Source organism: Oryx dammah, unplaced genomic scaffold (genome assembly GCF_014754425.2).
Source record: "Oryx dammah isolate SB20612 unplaced genomic scaffold, SCBI_Odam_1.1 HiC_scaffold_8, whole genome shotgun sequence".
Lineage (NCBI taxonomy): Eukaryota > Metazoa > Chordata > Mammalia > Artiodactyla > Bovidae > Oryx > Oryx dammah.
In genome coordinates, this window is record NW_024070192.1 from 33,361,334 (window position 1) to 33,386,388 (window position 25,055).

At 41.8% G+C, this 25,055-nt stretch overlaps 1 protein-coding gene across 4 annotated transcripts in view; it reads left to right on the forward strand.

Annotated features, from left to right (window-relative positions):
* The first annotated feature begins 443 nt into the window (after window positions 1–443).
* STX8 (syntaxin 8) overlaps window positions 444–25,055 on the forward strand; it is a 199,266-nt gene continuing 174,654 nt past the window's right edge. For 3 of the 4 annotated variants that reach the window (XM_040243371.1, XM_040243372.1, XM_040243373.1), the window contains exons 1-3: window positions 444–843; window positions 9,523–9,622; window positions 17,769–17,863. In XM_040243371.1, the coding sequence (XP_040099305.1) occupies window positions 827–843; window positions 9,523–9,622; window positions 17,769–17,863 (212 nt within the window). In that variant the 5' untranslated portion in view covers window positions 444–826. Of the gene's footprint in view, window positions 844–2,118; window positions 2,227–9,522; window positions 9,623–17,768; window positions 17,864–25,055 lie in introns of all 4 variants that reach the window. The other variant, XM_040243370.1, reaches the window with a different exon arrangement.

Genomic DNA, 25,055 nt, shown 5'->3' on the forward strand with positions numbered 1-25,055 from the left:
AAAAATTAAAGACATAAAATTAAGTGCCTCTGCTGGCTGCTGCTGCTGCTGCTAAGTCGCTTCAGTCGTGTCCGACTCTGTGCGACCCCATGGACGGCAGTCCACCAGGCTCCACCGTCCCTGGGATTCTCCAGGCAAGAAACTGGAGTGGGTTGCCATTTCCTCCTCCAATGCATGAAAGTGAAAAGTGAAAGTGAAGTCGCTCAGTCGTGTCCAACTCTTCGCGACTCCATGGACTGCAGCCCACCAGGCTCCTCCGTCCATGGGATTTTCCAGGCAAGAGTACTGGAGTGGGGTGCCATTGCCTTCTCCGCCTCTGCTGGCAAGGCTGCTATAATATATAATTGACACTTCTTTGGGTCCCTTGAAGCAGGATTAAAAAAAAAAAAAACTTGAGGTATAAATTACATATCCTAAAATTTATTTAAATTGAGTTTTAGTAAATTTATACAATTGTTACTCTCACCACAATCCAGTTTTTTTTTTTCTTTTCTTTAAGCAGAATAAAATGTTAAATAACTGCTAGAGGTCTTAAGGGGCTCCCACCTTCCGGGGAAAATGCTTGGATTTTGTTCGAAAACAATTTTATTTTAATTGCACCCAGCTGTTCGCGTCTCTTAAAGGACGCAAACTGGTCCAGCCCTCAGTCCCGGGGGAAGCGCTTTCCTTTTTCTCGTCTCAATAGATTGGAGGCCTTAGGGTATGTATATTGCAAACTACGAGTTCCGGGCGCGCACGGGTTGAGCCGCAGGGTGTGAGCCGCGCGGGCCGCCGTAGTCAGCTGCTGCGAGCAGGAAGTGTCCGAGCTGCGGGCGGAGACTGCACCATGGCCCCGGACCCCTGGTGAGCCCCGGGTGAGGGCGGCAGCGCGCGGACGGTCTCGGGGGAGGCCAGGCTTCCGGGGAGCGGGTGATCGCTAGGCATTGGGGCCGGGGGCCTTTCAGAATGAGGGATGGGGGAGCAGGGATCCTTCTCCTGCCGCCGAGAGCCGGGGGTTGAGGGGCTGTGCTCCGCCGCATCCCGCCGCCACTCTCGGTCCTGCAGGGGTGGCTGGGGTGGGAGACGCGGTGTACACTTGGGGGAGTTCCAGCGCCGAATCTCTGAGTCGCATCTCCATCCTGGTGGTGGAGCTGGCTGATTCGGGACTCCTGTGAAAGTGAAGTACACAGTAACCTTTTTGGTGGAATGCCAGTCCCTCTGGTGAATTTCCTTATTTCGCCGGTAGCGAAACCGAGGTTCAGAATTCATGGGAGTCAGCGAGTTAGTAACCAGTTGACGCTGGGGTCTAGATCTTTTGCGCCCTTCAAACAAAACTTACAGGAATCTGGGAAGGAAAATATGCCTGTTGTTGATAAGGTGTTTTATCCTCACCTCAGTATCATGAAGACTGTCTACAGCAGCAACTTATGCAGTAAAATAATAGCTGATAAGAGTCTTTTATTTAACAGTCAAGTCCCTAGGACTGAATGATGAAAGGCACAAATTCCGATCCAAGGAACCTACTGCAATAGCCTGTTCACCTGAGTGTTTCGTTTACTAATTAAAAACCCTCTAGCTCTACAAAGTTCTTTTTGGAGAATATGTCTCACATTAGTACTTCTAACATAGTTTATAGTTAAGTTGCAGACAGTCTGGATATTAATAGATTAACTTTGCAAGATCAACGTTAATCTACCTAGGATCTGGATTGTCTGGACCAATGGCTTAACTGATTCCATACAATTTTTTTCACCTAATTTTAACACCCTGATAGAAAAGTTTAGAAAATACTGAATATTTGCAGAGGGAAAAAAAGAGAAAAGAAACATCCTTAATTCTATCATCTGGAATAATTGCTGTTGACTTTTTAAATGAATTTATTACTTTGTATAATATATGTGTGTATATAATGTATTTTATAGAAACAGGGACCATTTCTCTGTATCACAAATATTCACCAAAAACAGTCTTTATGTTGCTTAATAGTGTATCATGTGAATAACCATGATGGAGTGTGATTTAATCATTGTACCTTTGTACCTTTCTAAAAAATACTAGGGTTTTTTTTTTTTTTTTGCCTTTTTTTTTTTTTTAATTGCCCCTTGGTACCATCTCTCACTTCCTTGACTTGCTTCCTAGAAATGGAGCTACTGGGTCCAAGAGTATGAACATCTTTAAGGCCCTTGATACAGATGGCTGAATTGCCCTCCACTTCATGGAGGCTAATTCCCTCATTTTACACATAAAGTAAGGATATATAGCTCAGAAATAAGATAGAGGTCCCAGGGTATCCATTTAGATGGGTGGAAACTATCCCCAAGCCCCTAGGCCTCTTCCTCGGTTAACGTGCAAAAAGCCCTGATAATTTCTCCTGCTACTCTCAGATAGTTTAACTTAGCAGTTTTCTCATGTTTATTGAAAGTGAGACACTGGGGGACTCTGCTGTGCTCAGTAAACTTCCTTGCAAAGTGGGCTGCTGATCAGGAGAGCAGAAAGGAGTAGGGGATAGGACTTAGAAAAATCTAGAAAAACAGCCTGGATTACAGCTTAGCCTTCCTGCTATGGAGACTCATGTCAGTGATGCTTTACTCATGTCTGGAAGTAGAATATGACTGTTAACTCTTTTAATGGCATATCAAAGCAAATGGTAAGCTCACTGTGTAATAGAAATATCACATGGTGACTGTCTCTGAACAGGCTCTTTGCTAAAAGTTAATCAGCTTTACCACTTTTTCCCTCTCCATTCCAGTTCCTTAGCCTCTGTCATGGCGTCACCATCCTCTTAGTCTCTTAGACCTAAAAAACTCTAATCGTCTACTTTTTCTTCATTCCTCCTATCAGATTAGTGACTCATTTCCACGATTTTTTTTTTTCTTTTCTACTGTTGTCCAATCCTTTATAGCCTTATGGTTTACAGAAAGTAAATGTTGGTGGCTGGTTATGGAGTTGAATAGCTGGAGAAGTCTTCTACTGGTCTCCTGTCACTCTTCTTTCATTCCCAATGATTTGTGTACATGGAGTTCAGGTTACTTTTCCTAAACTAGCACTTTAGGCACCTGTGTGTTTGATTCCATCATTAGGTTGCCCATTACCAGTAGGCCAGTGGTTCTCAAGCTGTGCTATAGATTGGAGTCTCCCGGGGAGCTTTACAACTCCTCACGTCTAGGGCAAGCCCCCTGCCAATTCAATCAGAATGCTTGGGGTACGAGGAAGTTTTAAAACACGTCCCCAGTGATTCAAGGGGCTTCCAAGGTAGCTCAGTGGTAAAGAATCTGCCTGCCGATGCCAGAGATGCAGCTTGGATCCCTGGGTGGGAAGATCTCCTGGAGAAGGAAAGGGCAACCCACTCCAGTATTATTGCCGGAAAATCCCATGGACAGAGGAGCCTGGCAAGCTACAACCCGTGGGGTCACAAAAGAGTTGGACACAACTGAGGACTTGCAGACCAGATAGTGATCCACACGTGTAGAAGAACTTCAGAACCAGTTTGTAGAGCTCATGTGAGAACCAAGAATTAGGAGCAAGACAGCTGGGGATTTGGCCGTAAGCGTTTCACATAACCTCTTCAAGGCCTCACTTTCTCTGTAAAAGTATACCCCACAGTTCTCAAATTCCCTTCAAACCTTAGTATTATGCTACTCAAGGCTCTGCAGAAACTAACTTCAGCCTCTTCCTGCCATCTTGTTCTTCACTGTCCTACCCAGGACCACCCCTCAGCCGACCATGCCAGGCTCTTTCCCTTCCTTTCAACTTTGCTTGCTTCCTGTGCCTCTCACCTCTTCTAAAAGGTGCTCCTCCCTCTTGCTGGAGTGAGAGGCCTGCTTTGACCTTGTGGTTCAGCCCAAGGTATAACCTCTTGGCCCAGCCTTATCAGGTCCAAGTGTCTCGGCCAGTAATTTCTGTCACTTCCAAACTCCAGAAGTACACACTTGTCGTTTCTACTCCTCATCTGTCAGGATGTGTGTTACACCTTATTACTGATTTGCATTTGTGTGGTCTGGGACCACAGAGCCAGACCCAAGAACCTCTTTTCATTGATGACGACATGGAGGGAAAATGGGGAAATGGGGCAGAGTTGGGGCCAGCACCCAATTTTCCTTATCAGCCTCCTGTTTCCTTAATTATGTATTGGCTTATATCAGCTGCTCACTTCTGGTATACATGAATATATATGCATATATATATAATACATAGCGGGGGAGGTTGTGGGGTCCACAGTCAGCTCGTGGACATTCTTCTGATTAAGTGGTGGTGAGGTGATCAAGAATCAGCATCATCAACCTTGTGGTTCCAAAATCGGTCTGGGTTGTACGGTTAAAGTCGTCTACCTGCTGGGGGTTTCAGTATCTGCAAGACAGCTTGAAGGACATGGCTCAGAAAATTGTCTACCACCCTTGAGGAGGAAGTACAGGTCCTTGAATTTGCTTAATGGCTAAACTATTCTTATTTTGTCTTGCTTGAGTGTTTTCCTTTCTTTCTGCATTTTCTTACTTCTCAAAATTTACTCTTTGGAACTCAAGGAAGGCCTAGGAGGCTAAAGCTTTTCTATAGACAAGAGGCAGGTGGAAGACATGGAGGTAGGGGTCTATTCCAGGAAGGCCCCATAGGTTATACTACCTCATTGGATCCTTATTAAATTTAAAATGTAAAGCTCTTAGCATAGAGCCTGGCCCAGATCAGGTATTCAGTTGTTATCCATAGTTATAGTTACTATAGTAAGATTCCTCAGGGAAGGGACTGGAAATTGTTTTTTTCTCTTTGTTCAAAAAGACATTTGCCAGGTCCCCTCAGTTCAGGTGACACATGGGAATTGAAAGATTTTAAGAAGTGGCCTGTTTATTTTTTTTCAGACAAAAATTGGAACATTAGATTTCACAGCAGATCTAAATATTGTTTACTGGCACAGTCCTGGAAAATACATCTGTCATGCATTCATAGTCTCCACCATTTAGGAAAGATGAAAGGTGTATACACTTAGATATTTTCTGAAAGAGATAAAAAAAAGGCTGTTAGCAAAGGAAAAATTAAGGGACTATTAGAGATTCATTGTGAGCTCTTCAAAGCCCCCCACCCCTGCTGAATAGCAAATAGAAGCTCAGGATGTGTTTCGAGAGAATTCTGGTGTTAGGTGGGTGTGTGTCCTTTGTCCTCAGAGCATTATGTTACCTGTTGTTCTGTAGGGCTCTTCCCTAAATAGCTGCTCTCCTGGCCTCTCACTCTCCATCCTTTTATCCTGCCCTATTTTCTTTCTTCAGTTCAGTCCGTTTCCTCAGTCACGTCTGACTCTTTGTGACCCCACAGACTGCATCATGCCAGGCTTCCCTGTCTATCACCAACTCTCGAAGTTTACTCAAACTCATGTCCATTGAGTCAGTGATGCCATCCAACTATCTCATCCTCTATCGTCCCCTTCTCCTCCTGCCTTCAATCTTTCCCAGCAACAGGGTCTTTTCCGGTGAGTCAGTGCTTCGCATCAGGCGGCCAAAGTATTGGAGTTTCAGCTTCAGCATCAGTCCTACCAGTGAATATTCAGGACTGATTTCCTTTAGGATTGACTGGTTGGATCTCCTTGCAGTCCAAGGGACTCTCAAGAGTCTTCTCCAACACCACAGTTCAAAAGCATCAATTCTTCGGCGCTCAGCCTTCTTTATAGTGCAACTCTCACATCCATAGATGACTACTGGAAAAACCATAGCTTTGACTAGACGGACCTTTGTTGGCAAAGTAATGTCTCTGCTTGTTAATATGCTCTCTAGATTGGTCATAACTTTTCTTCCAAGGAGTCTTCTAATTTCATGGCTGCATTCACCATGAATTGCAGTCACTGCAATTTCATCTGCAGTGATTTTGGAGCCCCCCCAAAATAAAGTCTCTCACTGTTTCCATTATTTCCCCATCTATTTGTCATGAAGTGATGGGACCAGATGCCATGATCTTAGTTTTCTGAATGTTGAGTTTTAAGCCAACTTGTTCACTCTCCACTTTCACTTTCATCAAGAGACTCTTTAGTTCTTCTTTGCTTTCTGCCATAAGGGTGGGTGTCATTGGCATATCTGACGTTATCGGTATTTGATATTTCTCCCAGCAATCTTGATTCCAGTTTGTGCTTCATCCAGCCCAGCGTTTCTCATGATGTACTCTGCATAGAAGTTAAATAAGCAGGGTGACAATATACAGCCTTGACATACTCCTTTCCCTATTTGGAATCAGTCTGTTGTTCCATGTCCAGTTCTAAGTGTTGCTTCCTGACCTGTATACAGATTTCCCTAGAGGCAGGTCTGGTATTCCCATCTCTTTCAGAATTTTCCACAATTTGTGGTGATCTACACAGTCAAAGGCTTTGGCATAGTCAATAAAGCGGAAATAGATGTTTTTCGGGAACTCTTTTGCTTTTTCAATAATCCGACAAATGTTGGCAATTTGATCTCTGGTTCCTATGCCTTTTCTAAATCCAGCTTGAACATCTGGAAGCTCACAGTTCACATACTACTGAAGCCTGGATTGGAGAATTTTGAACATTACTAGCATGTGAGAAGAGTGCAACTGTGTGGTAGTTTGAGCATTCTTTGGCATTGCTTTTCTTTGGGATTGGAATGAAAACGGACCTTTTCCAGTCCTGTGGCCACTGCTGAGTTTTCCAAATTTGCTGACATATTGAGTGCAGCACTTTCACAGCATCATCTTTTAGGATTTGAAATAGCTCAGCTGGAATTCCATCACCTGCACTAGCTTTGTTTGTAGTGATGCTTCATAATGCCCACTTGACTTCACATTCTAGGATGTCTGGCTCTAGGTGAGTGATCACACTATCGTGATTATCTAGGTCATGAAGATCTTTTTTGTATAGTTCTTCTGTGTATTCTTGCCACCTCTTCTTAATATCTTCTGCTTCTGTTAGGTCCATACCATTTCTGTCCTTTATTGTGCCCATCTTTGCATGAAATGTTCCCTTGGTATCTCTAATTTTCTTGAAGAGATCTCTAGTCTTTCCCATTCTGTTGTTTTCCTCTATTTCTTGGCACTGATCACTGAGGAAGGCTTTCTTATCTCTCCTTGCTATTCTTTGGAACTCTGCATTCAAATGGGTATATCTTTCCTTTTCTCCTTTGCTTTTCGTTTCTCTTCTTTTCACAGCTATTTCTAAGGCCTCTTCAGACAGCCATTTTGCTTTTTTGCATTTCCTTTTCTTGGGGATGGTCTTGTTCCCTGTCTCCTGTACAATGTCACAAACCTCCGTCCATAGTTCATCAGGCACTCTGTCTATCAGATCTAATCCCTTGAATCTATTTGTCACTTCCACTGTATAATCGTAAGGGATTTGATTTAGGTCATACCTGAATGGTCTAGTGGTTTTCCCTACTTTGTTCAATTTAAGTCTGAATTTGCCAATGAGGAGTTCATGATCTGAGCCACAGTCAGCTCCTGGTCTTGTTTCTGCTGACTGTATAGAGCTTCTCCATCTTTGGCTGCAAAGAATATAAGCAATCTGATTTCAGTATTGACCATCTAGTGATGTCCATATGTAGAGTCTTCTCTTGTGTTGTTGGAAGAGGGTGTTTGCTATGACCAGTGCATTCTCTTGACAGAACTCTATTAGCCTTTGCCCTGCTTCATTCTGTACTCCAAGGCCAAATTTGCCTGTTACTCCAGGTGTTTCTTGACTTCCTACTTTTGCATTCCAGTCCCCTGTAATGAAAAGGACATCTTTTTTGGGTGTTAGTTCTAGAAGATCTTGTAGGTTTTCATAGAATCATTCAACTTCAGCTTCTTCAGCATTACTGGTCGGAGCATAGACTTGGATTACCATGATATTGAATGGTTTGTCTTGGAAATGAACAGAAATCATTCTGTCGTTTTTGAGATTGCATCCAAGTACTGCATTTCGGACTCTTGTTGACTATGATGGCTACTCCATTTCTTCTAAGGGATTCTTGCCCACAGTAGTAGATATAATGGTCATCTGAGTTAAATTCACCCATTCCAGTCTATTTTAGTTCACTGATTCCTAAAATGTCAACGTTCACTCTTGCTGTCTCTTGTTTGCCTTGATTCATGGAGCCAACATTCCAGGTTCCTACGCAATATTGCTCTTTACAGCATCGGACTTTACTTCTATCACCAGTCACATCCACAGTTGGGTGTTGTTTTTGCTTTGGCTCCGTCTCTTCATTCTTTCTGGAGTTATTTCTCCACAGATTTCCAGTAGCATATTGGGCACCTATCGACCTGGGGAGTTCATCTTTCAGTGTCCTATCTTTTTGCCTTTTCATACTCTTCATGGAGTTCTCAAGGCAAGAATACTGAAGTGGTTTGCCATTCCCTTCTCCAGTGGACCACGTTTTGTCAGAACTCTCCACCATGACCTGTTGTCCATCTTGGGTGGCCCTATACGGCATGGCTCATGATTTCACTGAGTTAGACAAGGCTGTGGTCCATTTGGTCAGATTGGTTAGTTTTCTGTGTTTATGGTTTTCAGTTTGTCTGCCATCTGATGGAGGAGAAGAGGCTGATGGAAGCTTCCTGATGGGAGAGACTGACTGAGGGGGAAACTGGGTCTTGTTCTGATGGGTGGGGCCATGCTCAGTAAATCTTTAATCCAATTTTCTGTTGATGGGTGCAGCTGTGTTCCCTCCCTGTTATTTACCTGGGGCCAAACTATGGTGGAGGTACTAAAGATAATGGCGACCTCCTTCAAACAGTCCCATGCACGCACTACTACACTGAGTGACCCCAGCCCTGAAGCAGGCTGACCCACGCCTCTGCCAGAGACTCCTAGGCACTCCTGGGTGAGTCTGGGTCAGTCTCTTGTGGAGTCGCTGCTCCTTTCTCCTGGGTCCTGGTGCACACAAGGTTCTGTTTGTGCCCTCCAAGAGTCTATTTCCCTAGTCCTGTTTTAAGTTCTGGCAGCTCTTTGTTGGGTTTAATGGTGACCTCCTCCAATAGGGCTTATGCCATACCCACGTCTGCCGCACCCTCTGCCCCGGCGGCAGTCCACTGCTGACCCGTACCTCCACAGGAGATACTCAAACACAGTTCTGTCCCAGTCTCTGTGGGGTCTCTTGCGTTCATTGTTCATTGCTGTGTTCTCCCGTGCCTGGAGCAGTGCTGGGCTCTCCAGAAATGTTTGCTGAATGTTTTGTGAATGAATGCATTGGGATGCTTTATCAGCAGGCAGAGATCACAGTGGTTGGGAGCACAGACATGCTCAGGGCCAGGCAGCTGGGATTTGCAGCTGGAGGTACCAATTGGGCGAGTGGCTCTACCTCCCTGTGCCTGATTTTTCTCAAGTATATGCTGGGGATGGGGACCCAGCTCCCAGCGTCCTTGTGTGGGTGGAGTGAGTTATTACAAAGGAAGAGTTGAGAATGGAACCCATCCCATAGTGAGTTACCATTCACCATGTGTATGCCTCTACTGCCCCTCTTATCATCCTGCCTTCCTGTTCGCTGTCGTGACTAGAATTACAAACTGCAACTGTAGATTACGCTGAAATTTCCTTTAAGGAACTTTCAACATGTCTCTCCCTTTATGCCTCTGACGCAGGTTCTCCACCTACGATTCTACCTGCCAAATTGCACAAGAGATTGCCGAGAAAATTCAGCAGCGAAATCAGTATGAAAGAAATGGTGAAAATACAACCAAGGTAAGGCCAGGAGAGACTGGGCTCTTCAGAAGATTTGTTTGAGCTCTGAGGTCTGAAAGCCCTCCCCTTTCAGAGGCTGTATGTGTAACAACCTGTGTGTGTTAGTCACTCAGTCGTGTCTGACTCTTTGTGACTCCATGGACTGTAGGCCCACCAGACTCCTCTGTCCATGGAATTCTCCAGGCAAGAATACTGGAGTGGGTTGCCACAGGTCAAATGGACATTATAACCAGTCCATTCATTGTTAACTTAATCACTGAGACCAAATGAAGCAGGGCATCTCTTTAATTTCTCCTGTTTTATCTTAAAAGCTGCTGACAGTTTTATAGTCTAGTTCCAGAGTTGGTACACTGTCCCCCAGGTGGTAAATCTATCGGGCTCTGCAGAAGAAGAGGCAAGTTCTCACCTCTTTGAGTAACCATTCTCAACAAAACGATGATAGTCTTTTTTCTTTTTTTACATTTTACATTTAAACATGATCATCCTTCGCTTTTGGGCTGTAAAAGAGACAGTGGTGGGATTTGGCAAGGTTTTTTTCAGCAAATCCTGAGTCCACGCCAATTCCTTTGATTCTCATCCAGCATCACAGGTTTCTTTGTAACTTCCCCATTCCAAATTAATGTTTTCCTTTTCCTGCAGTGAGAACCCAGGTTTCCACAAGCATTGATATGTTCTTGCTCATTTGGTCTCTCTTAGGAGTGAAAGTCGCTCAGTTGTGTCCAACTCTTTGTGACTCTGTGGACTATACAGTCCATGGAATTCTCCAGGCCAAACACTGGAGTGGGTAGCCTTTCCCTTCTCTGTGGGATCTTCCCAACATAGGGATCGAACCCAGGTCTCCCACATTGTGAGCGGATTCTTTACCAGCTGAGAAGAATACTGGAGTGGGTAGCCTATCCCTTCTCCAGTGGATCTTCCTGACCCGGGGATCAAACCGCAGTCTCCTGCATGGCAGGTGGATTCTTTACCTGCTGAGCTACATGGGAAGCCTGGTCTCTCTTACAGTTTATACAGAAAAGTTTTCAGAATCATTACACAAGCACCACTACATATACTAAGTGTAGTTTGAGTCTCTTTATTGTTATTTTTTAAATTTAGAATATCCCACTAAGGATACTAAGGTTATTCTGTTTTAAAGATATGAGAATTGATTATTTTTTTCTGTATCTTATGCTCTCCTCTGTATCTATTGATATTGATTTTCAGGGTTTACTTTTTTCCCTGCCCTTAAATTTTAAATATGTAAAACATTTATATAGTACAGAAGGCAGTATTATATACAAAGGTATACTCAAAGTCTTGTCTCCATTCCACCCTTTTTCTTGCCTCCTTCAACTTCTTCTTAGAGTAATGTTTTCTGTTTTAACTTAATTTCTCATTTATTCTTCCTGTGTTACTTGTGGAAATAAGCATCCAGGGGTGTGTGTGTATGTGTGTGTGTGTATTCTCATTTCTCTTCCTTTAACAAAAAGGTTACTCTTTTGTATCTTGCTCTTCACTTAACAGTAGTATCATAGAAATGTTAATTCGTTGAGATCTTTTTGGTTTTTCTTAGGACTTTATAGTGCTCTATTGTGTGTTGTTGTTTAGTTGCTAACTTGTGTCTGATTCCTTTGTTTCCCCGTGTACTGCAGCACAGCAGGCTCCTCTGTTCATGGGATTTCCCAGGCAAGAATACTAGAGTGGGTTGCCGTTTCCTTCTCCAGATCTTTCCGACCCAGGGATCTAACCCACGTCTCCATCATTGGCAGGCAGATTCTCTTCCATTGAATACCAAGCACGGCTACACTACAGTGGACTGCCGCAGGGGCAGAGGCTCTGGGTGCGGCAGACCTGGGTATGGCATAAGCCCTATTGGAGGATGTTGCCATTAAACCCAACATAGAGCTGCCAGAACTTACACAGGACTAGGGAAATAGACTCTTGGAGGGCACCAACGGAACCTTGTGTGCACCAGGACCCAGGAGAAAGGAGCAGTGACCCCACAAGAGACTGACCCAGACTCGCCCAGGAGTGCCCAGGAGGCTCCAGCGGAGGCGTGGGTCAGCCTGCTGCAGGGCTGGGGGCACTGAGTGTAGCAGTACCACTATTGTGTGTACTATAGTTCATTAACCTGTCTCCTAAGAATAGGCATTTAGATTGTTTCCTATATTTTGCTCTTAAGAATAATGCTGCAATACATAGCTTTGTGATTTTTTTTTTTTTTTTTTTTGAGATTCTTTTAAGAATGAATTCTCAGAACCAGGGCATTTGTGATTTCTTTTTTTTTTTTTAACCTGTTGCCAAATTACCCTCCACAGGGGTTGTCACCTTTGGCTTCCCAAATTGGCCAGCAGAGGGCGTGGTCAATTTCCTGATTTTTTGCCAAAGTGAGATAAAATATTTTAGTGTACTTTTATTTTATTTATTTTTTAAATTGAGGCATAATTGAATTATAATATTATATTGGTTTCAGGTGTGCAGCATAGGGATTTGATATTTTTGTACATTACAGTGTGATCACAGATAAGTCTAGTTACCATCTTATCATATGAAATTATTATAATATTATTGACTATATTCCCTATGCTGTACATTATATTCCCTTGACTTCCTTATTTTACAACTGGAAGTTTGTACCTGTTAATCTCCTTCACCTTCCAGTGTAGTTTTAAATTTGCATTTTTCATGATATGAAGTGAAGTATGTTTTCACATTCTTAAGAAAGCTGAGTGCCAAAGAATTGCTGCTTTTGAACTGTGGTGGTGGAGAAGACTCCTGAGAGTCCCTTGGACTGCAAGGAGATCCAACCAGTCCATTCTAAACGAGATCAGCCCTGGGTGTTCTTTGGAAGGACTGATGCTAAAGCTGAAACTCCAGTACTTTGGCCACCTCACGCGAAGAGTTGACTCATTGGAAAAGATTCTGATGCTGAGAGGGATTGGGGGCAGGAGGAAAAGGGGACGATAGAGGATGAGATGGCTGGATGGCATCACTGACTCGATGGACATGAGTCTGAGTGAACTCTGGGAGATGATGATGGACAGGGAGGCCTGGCGTGCTGCGATTCATGGGGTCGCAAAGAGTTGGACACGACTGAGTAACTGAACTGAAGCACTGTATATATATATATATATATATATTTCTGTAAATTCCCTGTCTTTTGACCATTTTTTTCTATTGGATTTTTTTTTTTTTAATTTTTAAGAGCTCTTTATGTATTAGGGAGATTAGCTCTTTCTGATATATTGTAATTGTTTCCTCTCCTTTATCATTTGTTGCTTGACTTTGCCATGGTAGCTTCTGTCATATGAAAGTTTTAGTTTTTTTTATAAAGCTATCAATTTTTAATTGCCTCTCCATTTTCACTTATAGCTTTTGCTACTTGTAGGTTATAAAGGAATTTGTTCCTGATTTCTTCTGGCAAATTCATGGTTTCATTTTTTACAGTTAGATCCCTGATCCATTCAACCAGTATCATCTCCTGATGATAAACCATTCTGCTAAGGCACTTCAGTCGTGTCCGACTCTGTACGCCCCTATGGACTATGGCCCACCAGGTTCCGCTGTCCATGGGCTTCCAAGCATGAATACTAGAGTGGGTTGCCATGCCCTTCTCCAGGGGATCTTCCCAACCCAGGGATCTATCCCGCATCTCTTACATCTCCTGAATTGGCAGGCAGGTTCTTTACCACTAGCACCACCTGGGAAGCCCAATAAACCATTTGACTAAGGGCTAGATGAAGCACAAGCTGGGAATCAAGATTGCCGGGAGAAATATCAAATATCAATAACCTCAGATACCCAGATGACACCACTCTTATGGCAGAAAGCAAAGAAGAACTAAAGAGCCTCTTGATGAAATTGAAAGAAGAGAGTGAAAAAGTTGGCTTAAAACTCAACATTCAGAAAACTAAGATCATGGCATCTGGTCCCATCACTTCATGGCAAATAGATGGGCAAACAATGGAAACAGTGAAAGACTTTATTGTTTGAGGGGGGCCTCCAAAATCACTGCAGATGGTGACTGCAGCCATCAAATTAAAAGAGACTTGCTCCTTGGAAGGAAAGGTATGACCAACCTAGACAGCATATTAAAAAGCAGAGACGTTACTTTACCAACAAAGGACTGTCTAGTCAAAGCTATGGTTTTTCCAGTGGTCATGTATGGATGTGAGAGTTGGACTGTGAAGAAAGCTGAGCACCAAAGAATTGATGCTTTTGAACTGTGCTGTTGGGGAAAACTCTTGAGAGTCCCTTGGACTGCAAGGAGATTCAGCCGGTCAATCCTAAAGGATATCAGTCCTGAATATTCATTGGAAGGACTGATTTTGAAGCTGAAGCTCCAATACTTTGGCCACCTGATGCAAAGAACAGACTCATTGGAAAAGACCCTGATGCTGGGAAAGATTGAAGGCGGGAGAAGAAGGGGGTGACAGAGGATGAGATGGTTGGATGGCATCACCAACTCAATGGACATGAGTTTGAGTAGGATCTGGGAATTGGTGATGGACAGGGAAGCCTGGCATACTGCAGTCCATGGGGTCGCAAAGAGCCAGAAATGACTGAGCGACTGAACTGAACTGAATTATAAAAATGAGTTTTCCATGTGGCTGAATTATTGCCCAGGTTAGATTAAATTCCTCAATGTAGGCTTTCTGGATTTAGGTTGTGTAAAATTTTAAGCATTTAAAAAATGTCTCAGATTCACATGTCTATACCAATTCCGATGAACTTTAAAAAAATCTTTCTCTGTTAAGTATACAGTAGTTTAATACACATTTTAAAAGTTACTTATGCCATTGAGCATCTTTTCATTTATTTTTTGGATGTTTGTACTTCTTCCTTTATGAATTGCCTGTTACATTCCTATACATGTTCTTAACCTAGCTTCTTATTTCTTCATTTCCAAGTGTTTCTTACCTATTTGTTAACTAAGCTTTGATCTGGCACATTTGGTACAAATATTTTTTCTATTAATTTGGATTTTGATTTTATAAATTACTTTTTAAAAATATACCTATTTGTTTTTAAAATTAAATAATTGTTTTACTTGAAGTTATCACTGTTTTTATTCATGGCCTTTTCTTATAGGAGAAGGGGAGATAATAGTTAGAAAGGCTTTTCATACTCAGGGATTATATTAATAGAAATAGTTTGTCTAATTACCTAAATTTTCTTTAAACTTTCTCCTCTTTTTTAATCTTTTTTAGAACACAGAAATCTTTACAATATTTGAAATTTGTGTATTGTAAATTTTTCCCCATTTGCTCAATTATTAATCCCTACCCAAGCATGAAATAATTCCTATTTCATTCACTGAACTTTTACACAGCTGCACTGTTTTTGGACCTTCTGTTCTTTTGCACTAATGAAGCCATTGGTAACTTCTAGCATCCTACTCTTGCAGTTTTTTAAATAAAGATTTAACCTCTGATTGTGTAAGGCCCCCTTTGTAACACATATCCTTGATCTTTCTATATTTCCCTTCCTTTATCCTCCTCTAACAGCAGTTTTGCGTAGCTTTACTTACTTAGTTTACTTGGGGGGTGGGGGGTGCTGTGCCAGGTCTTCATTGCTCCACAGGCTTTTCTCTAGTTGTGAAGAGTGGGGGCCACTCTGTAGTTTCGGTAGGTGGGCCTCTCATTTCAGTGGCTTCTCTTGTTGTGGAGCACAGGCTCTAGGGCCCTCTAGGAGTTGCAGCTCCCAGGCTCTGGGGCACAGGCTCAACAGTTGTGGAGCACAGGCCTTGTTGCTCCATGTACGGCATGTGGAATCTGCCCGGATCAGGAATCAAACCCGTGTCTCCTGCATTGGCAGACAGACTCTTCACCACTGAGCCACCGGGGAAGCCCTGCAGAGCTTTATTAAAAAGAATTTTGTGCTGTGCCTCATTTACCACCTCCTCTCTAATAAAAGACTGCACACGGGATTTTGGGTAGATGTGTAGTATATTTATAGATTAAGTTGGGGAGCATTTACATTTTTGCGGTGTTGAGTCTTTCCCTCCACTCATTCCTTCGGCAGTATTTCCTGCAGTTACTATAGGCCAGGCACTGTGCTAGATATGTTTTAGATTTTGTTGATATTGTTAGTGATGTTTAAAAACAATTTTTAGAAGAGTTCTTCCTACTTGAATTTAGGAATGCCCTGGATTTTTTTCATTTTGTGATTGATCACCACCATGAATTCTTTACCTTTTTCTAGTCATTGTTCGGTTGATCCTCTTAACTTTGCCAAATAGACTATTTTTAACCTGCAAATAATGATAATTTCATTTCCTTCTTTCCAGCCCTTATGTATTTCTTTAACTTGTCTTATTGTGTTGGTTAGAACTCTAGGCCAAAGTTAAATAATATTGCCGTTAAGGCAGTGCTGACCCATTCTGAGTTTTCTTTCCTCGTTTTTGTCATTTTTTAATTAATTTTCCCTGTGTTTTATTAATCATATGTTTATTCTATTTTTAGTTATTAATACTACTAATAACTTTGGTTATTAATACTATTAGCTGTATTATTAGATCTTCTAACATCAAAGTATTTTTAAATTGCTCAGATAAATTCTGCTTGGTGATGGCATACTGTCATTTTTATTTATTTGTTTATTTTTTCATACTGTCATTTTTAATGTAATTCTGATTTTGCTTTGCTAATATTTTTTAAAGGCTTTTACATTTATAATCCTTAGGGGAGATTGGCAAATGGCTTATTTTTTTTTCTCTTATCTCCTGTCAGTGCCTGTTACCAATTTGTGTTAGCTTAAAATATGAATTAGGCTTTCATCCTTTTCTGTGCTTTGGAAAGCTTCTGTTAAATTTTCATAACAGAATTTTTTTTCCTGAAAATAATAGCTTTCTTATAAAATATTAAGAAATCCTGCTACTTAGAGATAACCACAGTTGATGTTTTGATGTCTTTAGTTCCTGGGTTGTTTTTTCTCCATGTGAGTGACATTGCATTTTATGACTTGATTTCTTTTTCTTTTAATAAATTACGATGGATATATTTCTGTTAACAAATTTAGATGTCATTCATACTTTTTAATGACTGCATACTTTTTCATCTGTTAAATGTTTTTGATCTTTAATTTTGTAGACTCTTAGACCTGGTGTGTGTGTGTGTCTGTGTCTGTGTCTGTGTTCATTGTTCTTTTGTTTGTCTGTTTTGCTCTGCAAAGATCTGCCTTCCGTGGTGTTTCCCCATAGACATTGCGGGTGGTTTTTCCGTGGTTCCCAGAGGTATTAGAACAGTTACGGTTAGATTTTTCTTGGCTGCTGACACCTTTGAGGGTTGCTTGATGTATGTCGTCCTTGGCCAGCCTCTGCTGTTCTGCTGTGTTTTCCTTGTGTGACCCCACTAATCTAAGGAGAGAGCCCCTGCTTCACTGCAGTTGTATAATTGTTCCTTTTAACAAGGTAGCAAATGAAACTTGTGACAATCTTGTCTTTCTAAACATACCTCTGATTATATCCGTGGTTGACTATGTTTACTTTATAGGGTTGATTTTATTTTTCATATTTTTACATTCCTGAGAGGCTTTCTCCCCACCTCTCCACCATCCTTTAAGGCAGCACTTAGAGTCACAAACAAAACTTGATTCTGGGTTTGTAAATTGGAGAAAATTCACATACTCCTGGAAAAAAGAGTCATGTGTGGTTAACATTCCTCTTGTAAAGAAAGGCCACACTGCTATAAAACTTTTAATGGGTTGTAAGGATACCAGTGTGTTTAGGGAAGACTGTCCAGGATGGCCATGGGGCTTGACATCTTGTTCTTTGCAGTGTGGGTGAGGGAACTGTGGGGTTTTTGCTGGTGAGCAAAGATGGGGTACATGCAATTTCCTGTGTGGCTCCTGGTAGACAAATAGGATCCAGAGGTAGATGTTCAAGGGCCAGAATTCAGCTGATTGTGAGAGCAAAATCAGGGTTCATAGATGGACCGACTTACCACCTGGTCAGGTCAGAGGATTGGGTATAAGTGTTAGATGGGTGGCTGGCCCAGGCAACCATTAAGATTCCATACAATCTTGAGGTTATCATTGGGAGGCTTGATGTCTCTTCCAGCCTTCCCCTGATGGAATCAGTTTGTAAAGCAGCATTTACATGATATTTTTAGGAGATTCCACACCTCTGGACTAGCATACTTAGGCTGTGTTCTTTTCTTTTCAGCTTACCGTGACAATCAGAGCTTTGTTGCAGAAACTGAAGGAAAAGATCGCCCTTTTGAAGGACTTATTGCTAAGAGCTGTGGCAACACATCAGATGTATCCATGTAAACATTTCCACCTCTTGCTAGAGTGGGAGTACCAGCAGTCTTATTTTAAGAAAGGAAGGAATCTGGGCCACCCAGATTTTTTCCACAGCTTGAGGAAGACCTGGTTTCTAAAATATTGCCTATAATCTCGATTTCTATTTTAAGGGTCTCCGTTATATGTTTTACAGTGACTATGCTGGCGAAGCAAGACGCACAGCAAGAACTTACTTAGTTGGGTGTAACCTTGACCGTGCAGGCAGCTCGTGTTTTCTGTTGGCGCTGTGTTTACACCGAGCCCCGCGTTGCTACCTGTCTAGACTGCGGTGAAAGTAGTCCATCAGCAGAACTTCGATGATGCTCTTGAACCATGATTCTGCTCAGTGCAGTTCCCAGAGTTTTGAACAATTCCTTTCCTTTTCCGAGAGACTCGTACCAGTAGAAACCGTACCTTTTTCCTCCCCGATTATGTAGGTTATTGAGATGTGACTTCCTCACCTTATGCTTCTAGAAGTGACAATACCCCCTGTTTGGGAGGTTTTTTGCTGCTGCTGCTGCTAAGTCACTAGGTGGAGGTATAAAAGCGTCTGCCTCCAATGCGGGAGACCCCGGTTCGATCCCTGGGTCGGGAAGATCCCCTGGAGAAGAAAATGGTAACCCACTCCAATATTCTTGCCTGGAGAATCCCATGGACGGAGGGAGAAGCCTGGTAGGCTGCATGCAGCCCATGAGGTCGCAAAGAGTCGGACACGACTGAGCGACTTCACTCACTTCACTCATGGGAGGCACCTGTGTGAAGTCAGTTGTGACATCACCTCTACTTCCTACCAATGATGTTAAGTATTAAAATCTTTTTATTTTTTTAGAAATTCATGATCTGATCAATTTAGGAAAATATATGTGACCTGTTAACATAAACTAATCCCTTAAATCTGAGTTTACAACTTACCTCAAACTGGGCCTCTCTTACCATCCCTTTCCTTTATCCATGGTTTATACCAAAGACCCAGACTTTGGTATCTCAGGAAATGGATGGTTCCTGCCCAATTTTAAGCATGGTGAAAATGTAGCTTTTTAGATAATAGAAGATGTTGTGAAAATGTATTTTTCTCCAAGTATCATCCTTATATGTCACCAGAGAGGTTGGTTTAGAAGGTTGCATGATTTCTAGTATTCAGTTATTTACCCAGTAAGGTTTCAGATAAAAGTTTAATTTCAGTGAACAATTGAGGCCTTATTTTTAACACAATTAGAGCATTCTGATATGTTCAGTTTGTAACTTTACCCTCTGTCTGGTTATGGTTTGTTACTGCCCAGTTAGTTTATTATGTAAGGAGTTTTTATTTTATCAAAATCCACAAGTTTTAATATATTGACCTCATGTTAGCAGAGCTGTTTTCTCTACCAAGTGCTTGGAAGTTTGCACATGGGATCGAGGTGTGCAAACTGATTTTAGTATTACCTAAATTGTATATTAGAAACATAGCTAAATATTGTTTCCTGATTTAATATTAATAACTGTATTTGCTAATAGGTAACTGATTATGACTCATCTTATAACGTGTGTGTGTGAGCTAAGTCGCTTCAGTTGTGTCCAAGTCTGGGCAACCCTATGAACTGTAGCCCGCCAGGCTCCTCTGTCTATGGGAATTCTCCAGGCAAGAACACTGGCGTGGGCTGCCATACTCTCCTCCAGGGGATCTTCCAACTCAGGGATCGAACCTGTGTCTCTGATGTCTCCTGGATTGCAGGTGGATTCTTTACCACTAGTGCCACCTGGGAAACCCCCAGACATAGCACATCTTATAATATTTATCTGCTAAACCTATGGTGCAAGAAGATGTAAATTAATAACTTTTACTTCTATTAATAATTTCTGCTAGTTATTAATTATAAGGCGTACCAAGTGTGGTGCAGTAATAATTGACTTTGTTCTGCAAATCCTTGCAGTCTAACCACATTTTGAAATCTTGTAGCATCTGGTTTTGTGGTGATCTCAGAATTTGCTAAATTAAGCACCAGGCATTAAAAAACACCAAACTGAGTTATTAAATATATTATAAAAGTATTTAAGGACTATCATGTGAATAATTAAGACTTTTCTAGGAGAAATCAAACACTCAACTGGAATATAACAACTTTCTTGAACATTCTGTCTTGTTTTGTTTTTAAATAATAGGGCCTCTTTCTACTGGAACGGCAACCAAAGCTAGGGATGGAATTTAGAGAATCGCCCTATGGGAAAGTGAAAGTGTTAGTCACTCAGTCCTGTCCCACTCTTAGCGACCCCATGTACTGTAGTCCGCCAGGCTAGTCTGCCCATGGAATTCTCCAGGCAAGAATACTAGAGTGGGTTGCCGTTTCCTTCTCCAGGGGACTTTTCCAACCGGCGTCTCCTGCATTGCAGGCAGAGTCTTTACTATCTGAGCCACCAGGGGGCGCTCATTAACCTCTGGATTTTCAGGGAGACCGTTTCTTAGAACGGGAAGGAGGAGGTAGCTTCTGTATTACTCAGGCCTCTGTTTAATTACTGTCTTGTTTCTCAGATCTTCCCTCTCCCTGACCTTCCTCTTCCCAAACATTTAAGATAATTCTATGGCAGTTATCTGAGGTAATTCTAGGGCAGTTATCATCCAGATTTAAGATGTATCAGATAGCAACTTGTCAGGCCTGGAATCCTCATATTATTAGACTGTTTGGGTGGGTCCTTTCCCTTCTTTACAAAAAAGGTACTGAGGCCAAGGCCAGCTTGTGCCTCAAGTCACTGATGTAAATTAATAACTTTTACTTTCAGCATTCCAGCAGAGGAATTTTCTTCACACCCAGGAGAAGAATCTTTAAGAGCTTAAGTAACTTGCCTAAGTCCCCACCAATGAGAAATGGAAAGCCAAGATTCCAATGCAGCGCTGTCTGGACCCAAAGCCAGTTGTTTAAAAGCTGAATTCTACTTTAGTGATAGAATACAGTCCACCGTCACATGACCTGTCTTCAGTGAGAATTCCCTATTACTTGGCGTGTTGCTGTAATGCCAAGACAAATCTTGTTTATAATGCAAATCCTCAAGACCCTTCTTAATCATCAGAAAGATTAAACAGTCTTCACTGTGGTTTATTAGGTATACTTTATGATGTTGTAATTCTTAGAAAAATGTGTGTCCATAAATCGCCAAGAGAGTGACTTTTTAATCCTTTTTCTTGAGGCATAATTAATGTGGGGTGACTTTTTTAATGTGAATATTTGGAAACCACATTTCCTTACTGTGTCGGGCAGTCGAGAGTTTCTGGTACCTGACTTAAGAAATTTATGCCTCTCTGCAGTCGTGAAGTTTTCCAAGGAACACTAGGAGTTGCCAGAAAGATAAGTCCTATGAAAATGCCTTCCAAACAATTAAATTCTGGGATGTTAGGCATAAGATGTTACTGCTCTTTCATGAAAAAGTATTTTTCTCTGGCAAGAATAAATGTGAAATTAAAATGAAAGTGGCGTGCTTTCGAATCGGTTAGCTTGCAATTCATAATCCAAAGTCCTGAAGCCAGAGAGTTGAAAATTGCTGAAAAGCATTAACTTCTATTCACAGTGCTTCTTGGAGATGGTGATTATAATGGTCTCACCAGTTGAGAAAAGCTGTGTGCAACAGGAGGTCGCATAGGAAATTCCAGGTAGCACTAAGGTTATTCTTAGAATTAGTTTTACATGAAGCTTGTCTTTTTGTTGGGTTTTTCAAAGGCAGCACTTTTAGTACTTTGAAAAGAATTTTTGAAAATCATTTTACAAAGGATTTCAGTATCAAACCTATTTTGGTCTCTTGTGAGAAGTCCTGGAGAATTAATTTTTAAGAATCGATAAATAAGGGGACTTTCCTGGCAGTCCAGTGGTAAAGATTTTGTCTTCTAATAGTGGGGATGCAGGTTCAAACCCTAAGATCCCACATGCCTTGCTGCCAATAAAAGCAAAAAAAAAAAAGAAGAAGCAGTATTGTAACAAATTCAATAAAGGCTTTAAAAAATGGTCCATATAGAAAAATAATCTTTTTTTTTTTTTTTAATGGATGCATAACCCTGTTCCACTTTGTTTTCTGAGGGAAGAAAGATGAGTAGACAGGTAGCTGGCTGGAGAGATGCCCCATATAACAAACCTGGATACGTGGCTACATGTAGGTGTGGAGGAGCTCACTGGAGAGGTTTTAAGAATAGCCCCTGGATGCCCCAGTAGTGGGGACGTGGTTCTAAAACACTGCACCTGGCCATAACAGTTTTCACTGGTGTCTGCTATTGTGAGAAAATTAAGAACAAGGTCATTTTTATTTCAGTAGGAATTTTCTGATTTATAGTCTGTTACATGGTTCTCTCTGGTTTCGAGTATTAACATCTAGCTTTTTCACCATGGTAGTAAAAGCAGATGAGAGTGTTGTCTGTTGTGGTTTTTGGAACGTCCACATAGATGGCAACGTGTATAATCGGTCTATATAAATCCCCCTCCCCACCCCCACAGCTTGTTTGGAAATACTTCTGCTCCATGAAACCCCTAAGTCTGGGCACTGTTGGGACACTGTGGACAGCACTGGCTTGGTGGCAAACAGCTGAGATAGAAGACCAGCTCCACCACTGCCTTAAGGCCAGAGAGAGAGCAACGTGGCCTTTCTCGACCTCAGTTTCATTATCTACAGAGTAGGAATAATCAGACTTGCTTTGCAGCCTGTTGTGAAAGTTGAAGAAAATGCTGTATTTAAAGCAACTCACAGGACAAGCTCCCCCATAATCGTTGGTGTTGAATAAAAGTTTTCAGCTCTTCGAGGGCAAGTTACTTAACTTCGTTGTGCCTTGTTTTCTTAATCTGTGAAAAAAGGATAAAGTACATCCAGCTTATAGCATTGTTGGGAGGATTAAATTATATGCATAGAAGGTGCTTTGCATAAAGCAAGCCCTCCTCGAGGATTAACTGCCGCTTACCATTTTATCACTGTTAAAATTACAGCTAATGTGGAGAATTTGCAGGTACCCTTTTTGGAGTTTATAACACATAAGGAGGGTATACCCAGGCATGCAGATAATGATAGTATTAAAATACTACTTGCAAAATGGGATCAGTGCTTTGAGGAAGGTAGGCACCTGGGCTGGTCCGTAATAGACACTCAATAGAGTTTGTTAACTTTGGAGGATCTTCCTGTCCCAGGGATTGAAGTCAGGTTTCCTGCGTTACAGGCAGATTCCTTACCATCTGAGCCACCAGGGACTCCCCCTAAAAGCAAATAATAAATAAAAATGAAAGAGCTGAAGTGCTATGTGAACCAGAAAAATCTTCTGGCCTCTGGGACCTTAAACTGTCTCTGTGTAATTCTTGTGGTTCTGGAAGTAATTATCCTTCTCCAAAGCAATTAATTTGCATGGAAGACTTACCTAAATTCTTATGCCTTCTACCAACTAGGAGAAACTCCAGGAGCTGGAAGTGGGGGATGGAATGGGGTGTTCCCTGGGTCCAGCCCCATCTTCACCCCGCTCCATCTTAGGTTGGAAGTGTTTCCCAGGTTATAGCAGAGAAGCTGGACTCTGAAGCACAGTGATGCAAAATCAGGATCTAGTTTCATTTGCAACCTTGCATGAACTGGTTATAATTACATGTAAATTCAGTCTGGCCAATGACAGAGTACTATGGTGGTTAGATCTTCCGTTTCCTTGTCTGTTCTCTGATCTTCCTCCTTGGTTATTCACCAGGTTGATGGAAGAGAAGGTCCCAGCACTGGCCTCATGACCATCCCCTGTTTTCTGCTTGTCCTTCTTTACCCTGTACTCGTGCCCCCCAGCTACCATGAGCCCACATCCATGGAGTGTCATTACCTTCTAGGTGATTCTCTGACCTCTTGTTAGCAGCAACTTCCATTATAGTAAGTGTGCCATGCAGAAGGGCTGTGCATCTTTTTATTCTCTTCAGCTCCCTCTATCCCCCATTTCCTTATGTTCTGTTCTCGCAATAGAGTAAAATAAAAACAAAACCAGGAGGTAGAGTGAGTGTTCCTGATTGGTTTTCCAGGTGTTCTAGATTTACAGGGGATCTCTGGAATATTCTGAATTAATATTATCAGTATTGTTATTAACAGGATGCTAAGAAGTGGCAAAGTTAAGTGAGCAGTACTGGGGGCCTCAGAGTAGAGAAGCCCCCCACGAGGTGGTGAGAAAGAGCTGGGCTCTCACCCACTGTTGCCATGGTTTCCGGTCAGGTGAACAAGAGATTCGACTTACCTGTCCCAGCATCAACTGTCTGTGATTCTGTTCTCCAGTTACTCCTCTTCAAAACATAATCACCAAGTTTTACTGCTCTTAAAATTGATGTCCTTTGTTGGTTAGTTAATAGTTTAAATTCAGTTGTCTGCTAAATTTTAAAACTTGCGTTTACTTTTTCTATAAATGGTACTTTCCACCTGTCGATTTCCTTCTTTTTTTAAATGTCATTTGGCTCTGTCGGATCCTGGTTGTGGTCCATGGGCTCAGCACACAGGCTTCAGCAGTCTCAGCCTGTAGGATCTTAATTCCCCAGCCAGGGCAATCACAAGAGAAGTCCCTCTCCCCATACATTTTCTGCTGTTGGTTGTTTACTCTTCTCTCACTTCTGCATCCCCATCCTGTCCTAGCTTATTCTTCCACAGTTAACAGTGTTGGTAGCTGGTTCCTATTATCACAGCCTTTTCTAGGCATGAACAGATATGTGTACATGTAAGTATAAAATGCTTTTGACTACAGAAGGATCGTATCCTATGTTGCATTCTGAAACTTTTTGTTAGTTAGCATTTAATAGAGTCAGACAGTCCAAAGCAATACCCAGTAAGTAGAAAGGAAGTTTCCCTTACACCCTGAGTCCCCAGTTCCCTTTCCTTGGAGGCAATTGTTTCTGTATCCTTTGAGAAATTTTCTGTGTATATACCAACATATGTTTTTAATGCATGCAGTGGGAGCATACCATTCACTATTTAGCTCGTAGCTGTTTTTTGGCTTTGTCTAACACTTTATTTTGGAGATTGTTCCATATCAAATAATTTATTTAGCACTTAGTAAGTGCTCATACATGTTAATTTTCATTTTCATCGACACATACAGGGCTTTCCTATTCTCTCTATTTGGGGGGGAGGGGCTACAAAACATGCCGTTGCCAAGGTATGCTATTTCCTTACTGACAAAGAGTAGAATGTTTCCAGTATTTGGCTATTATAAATA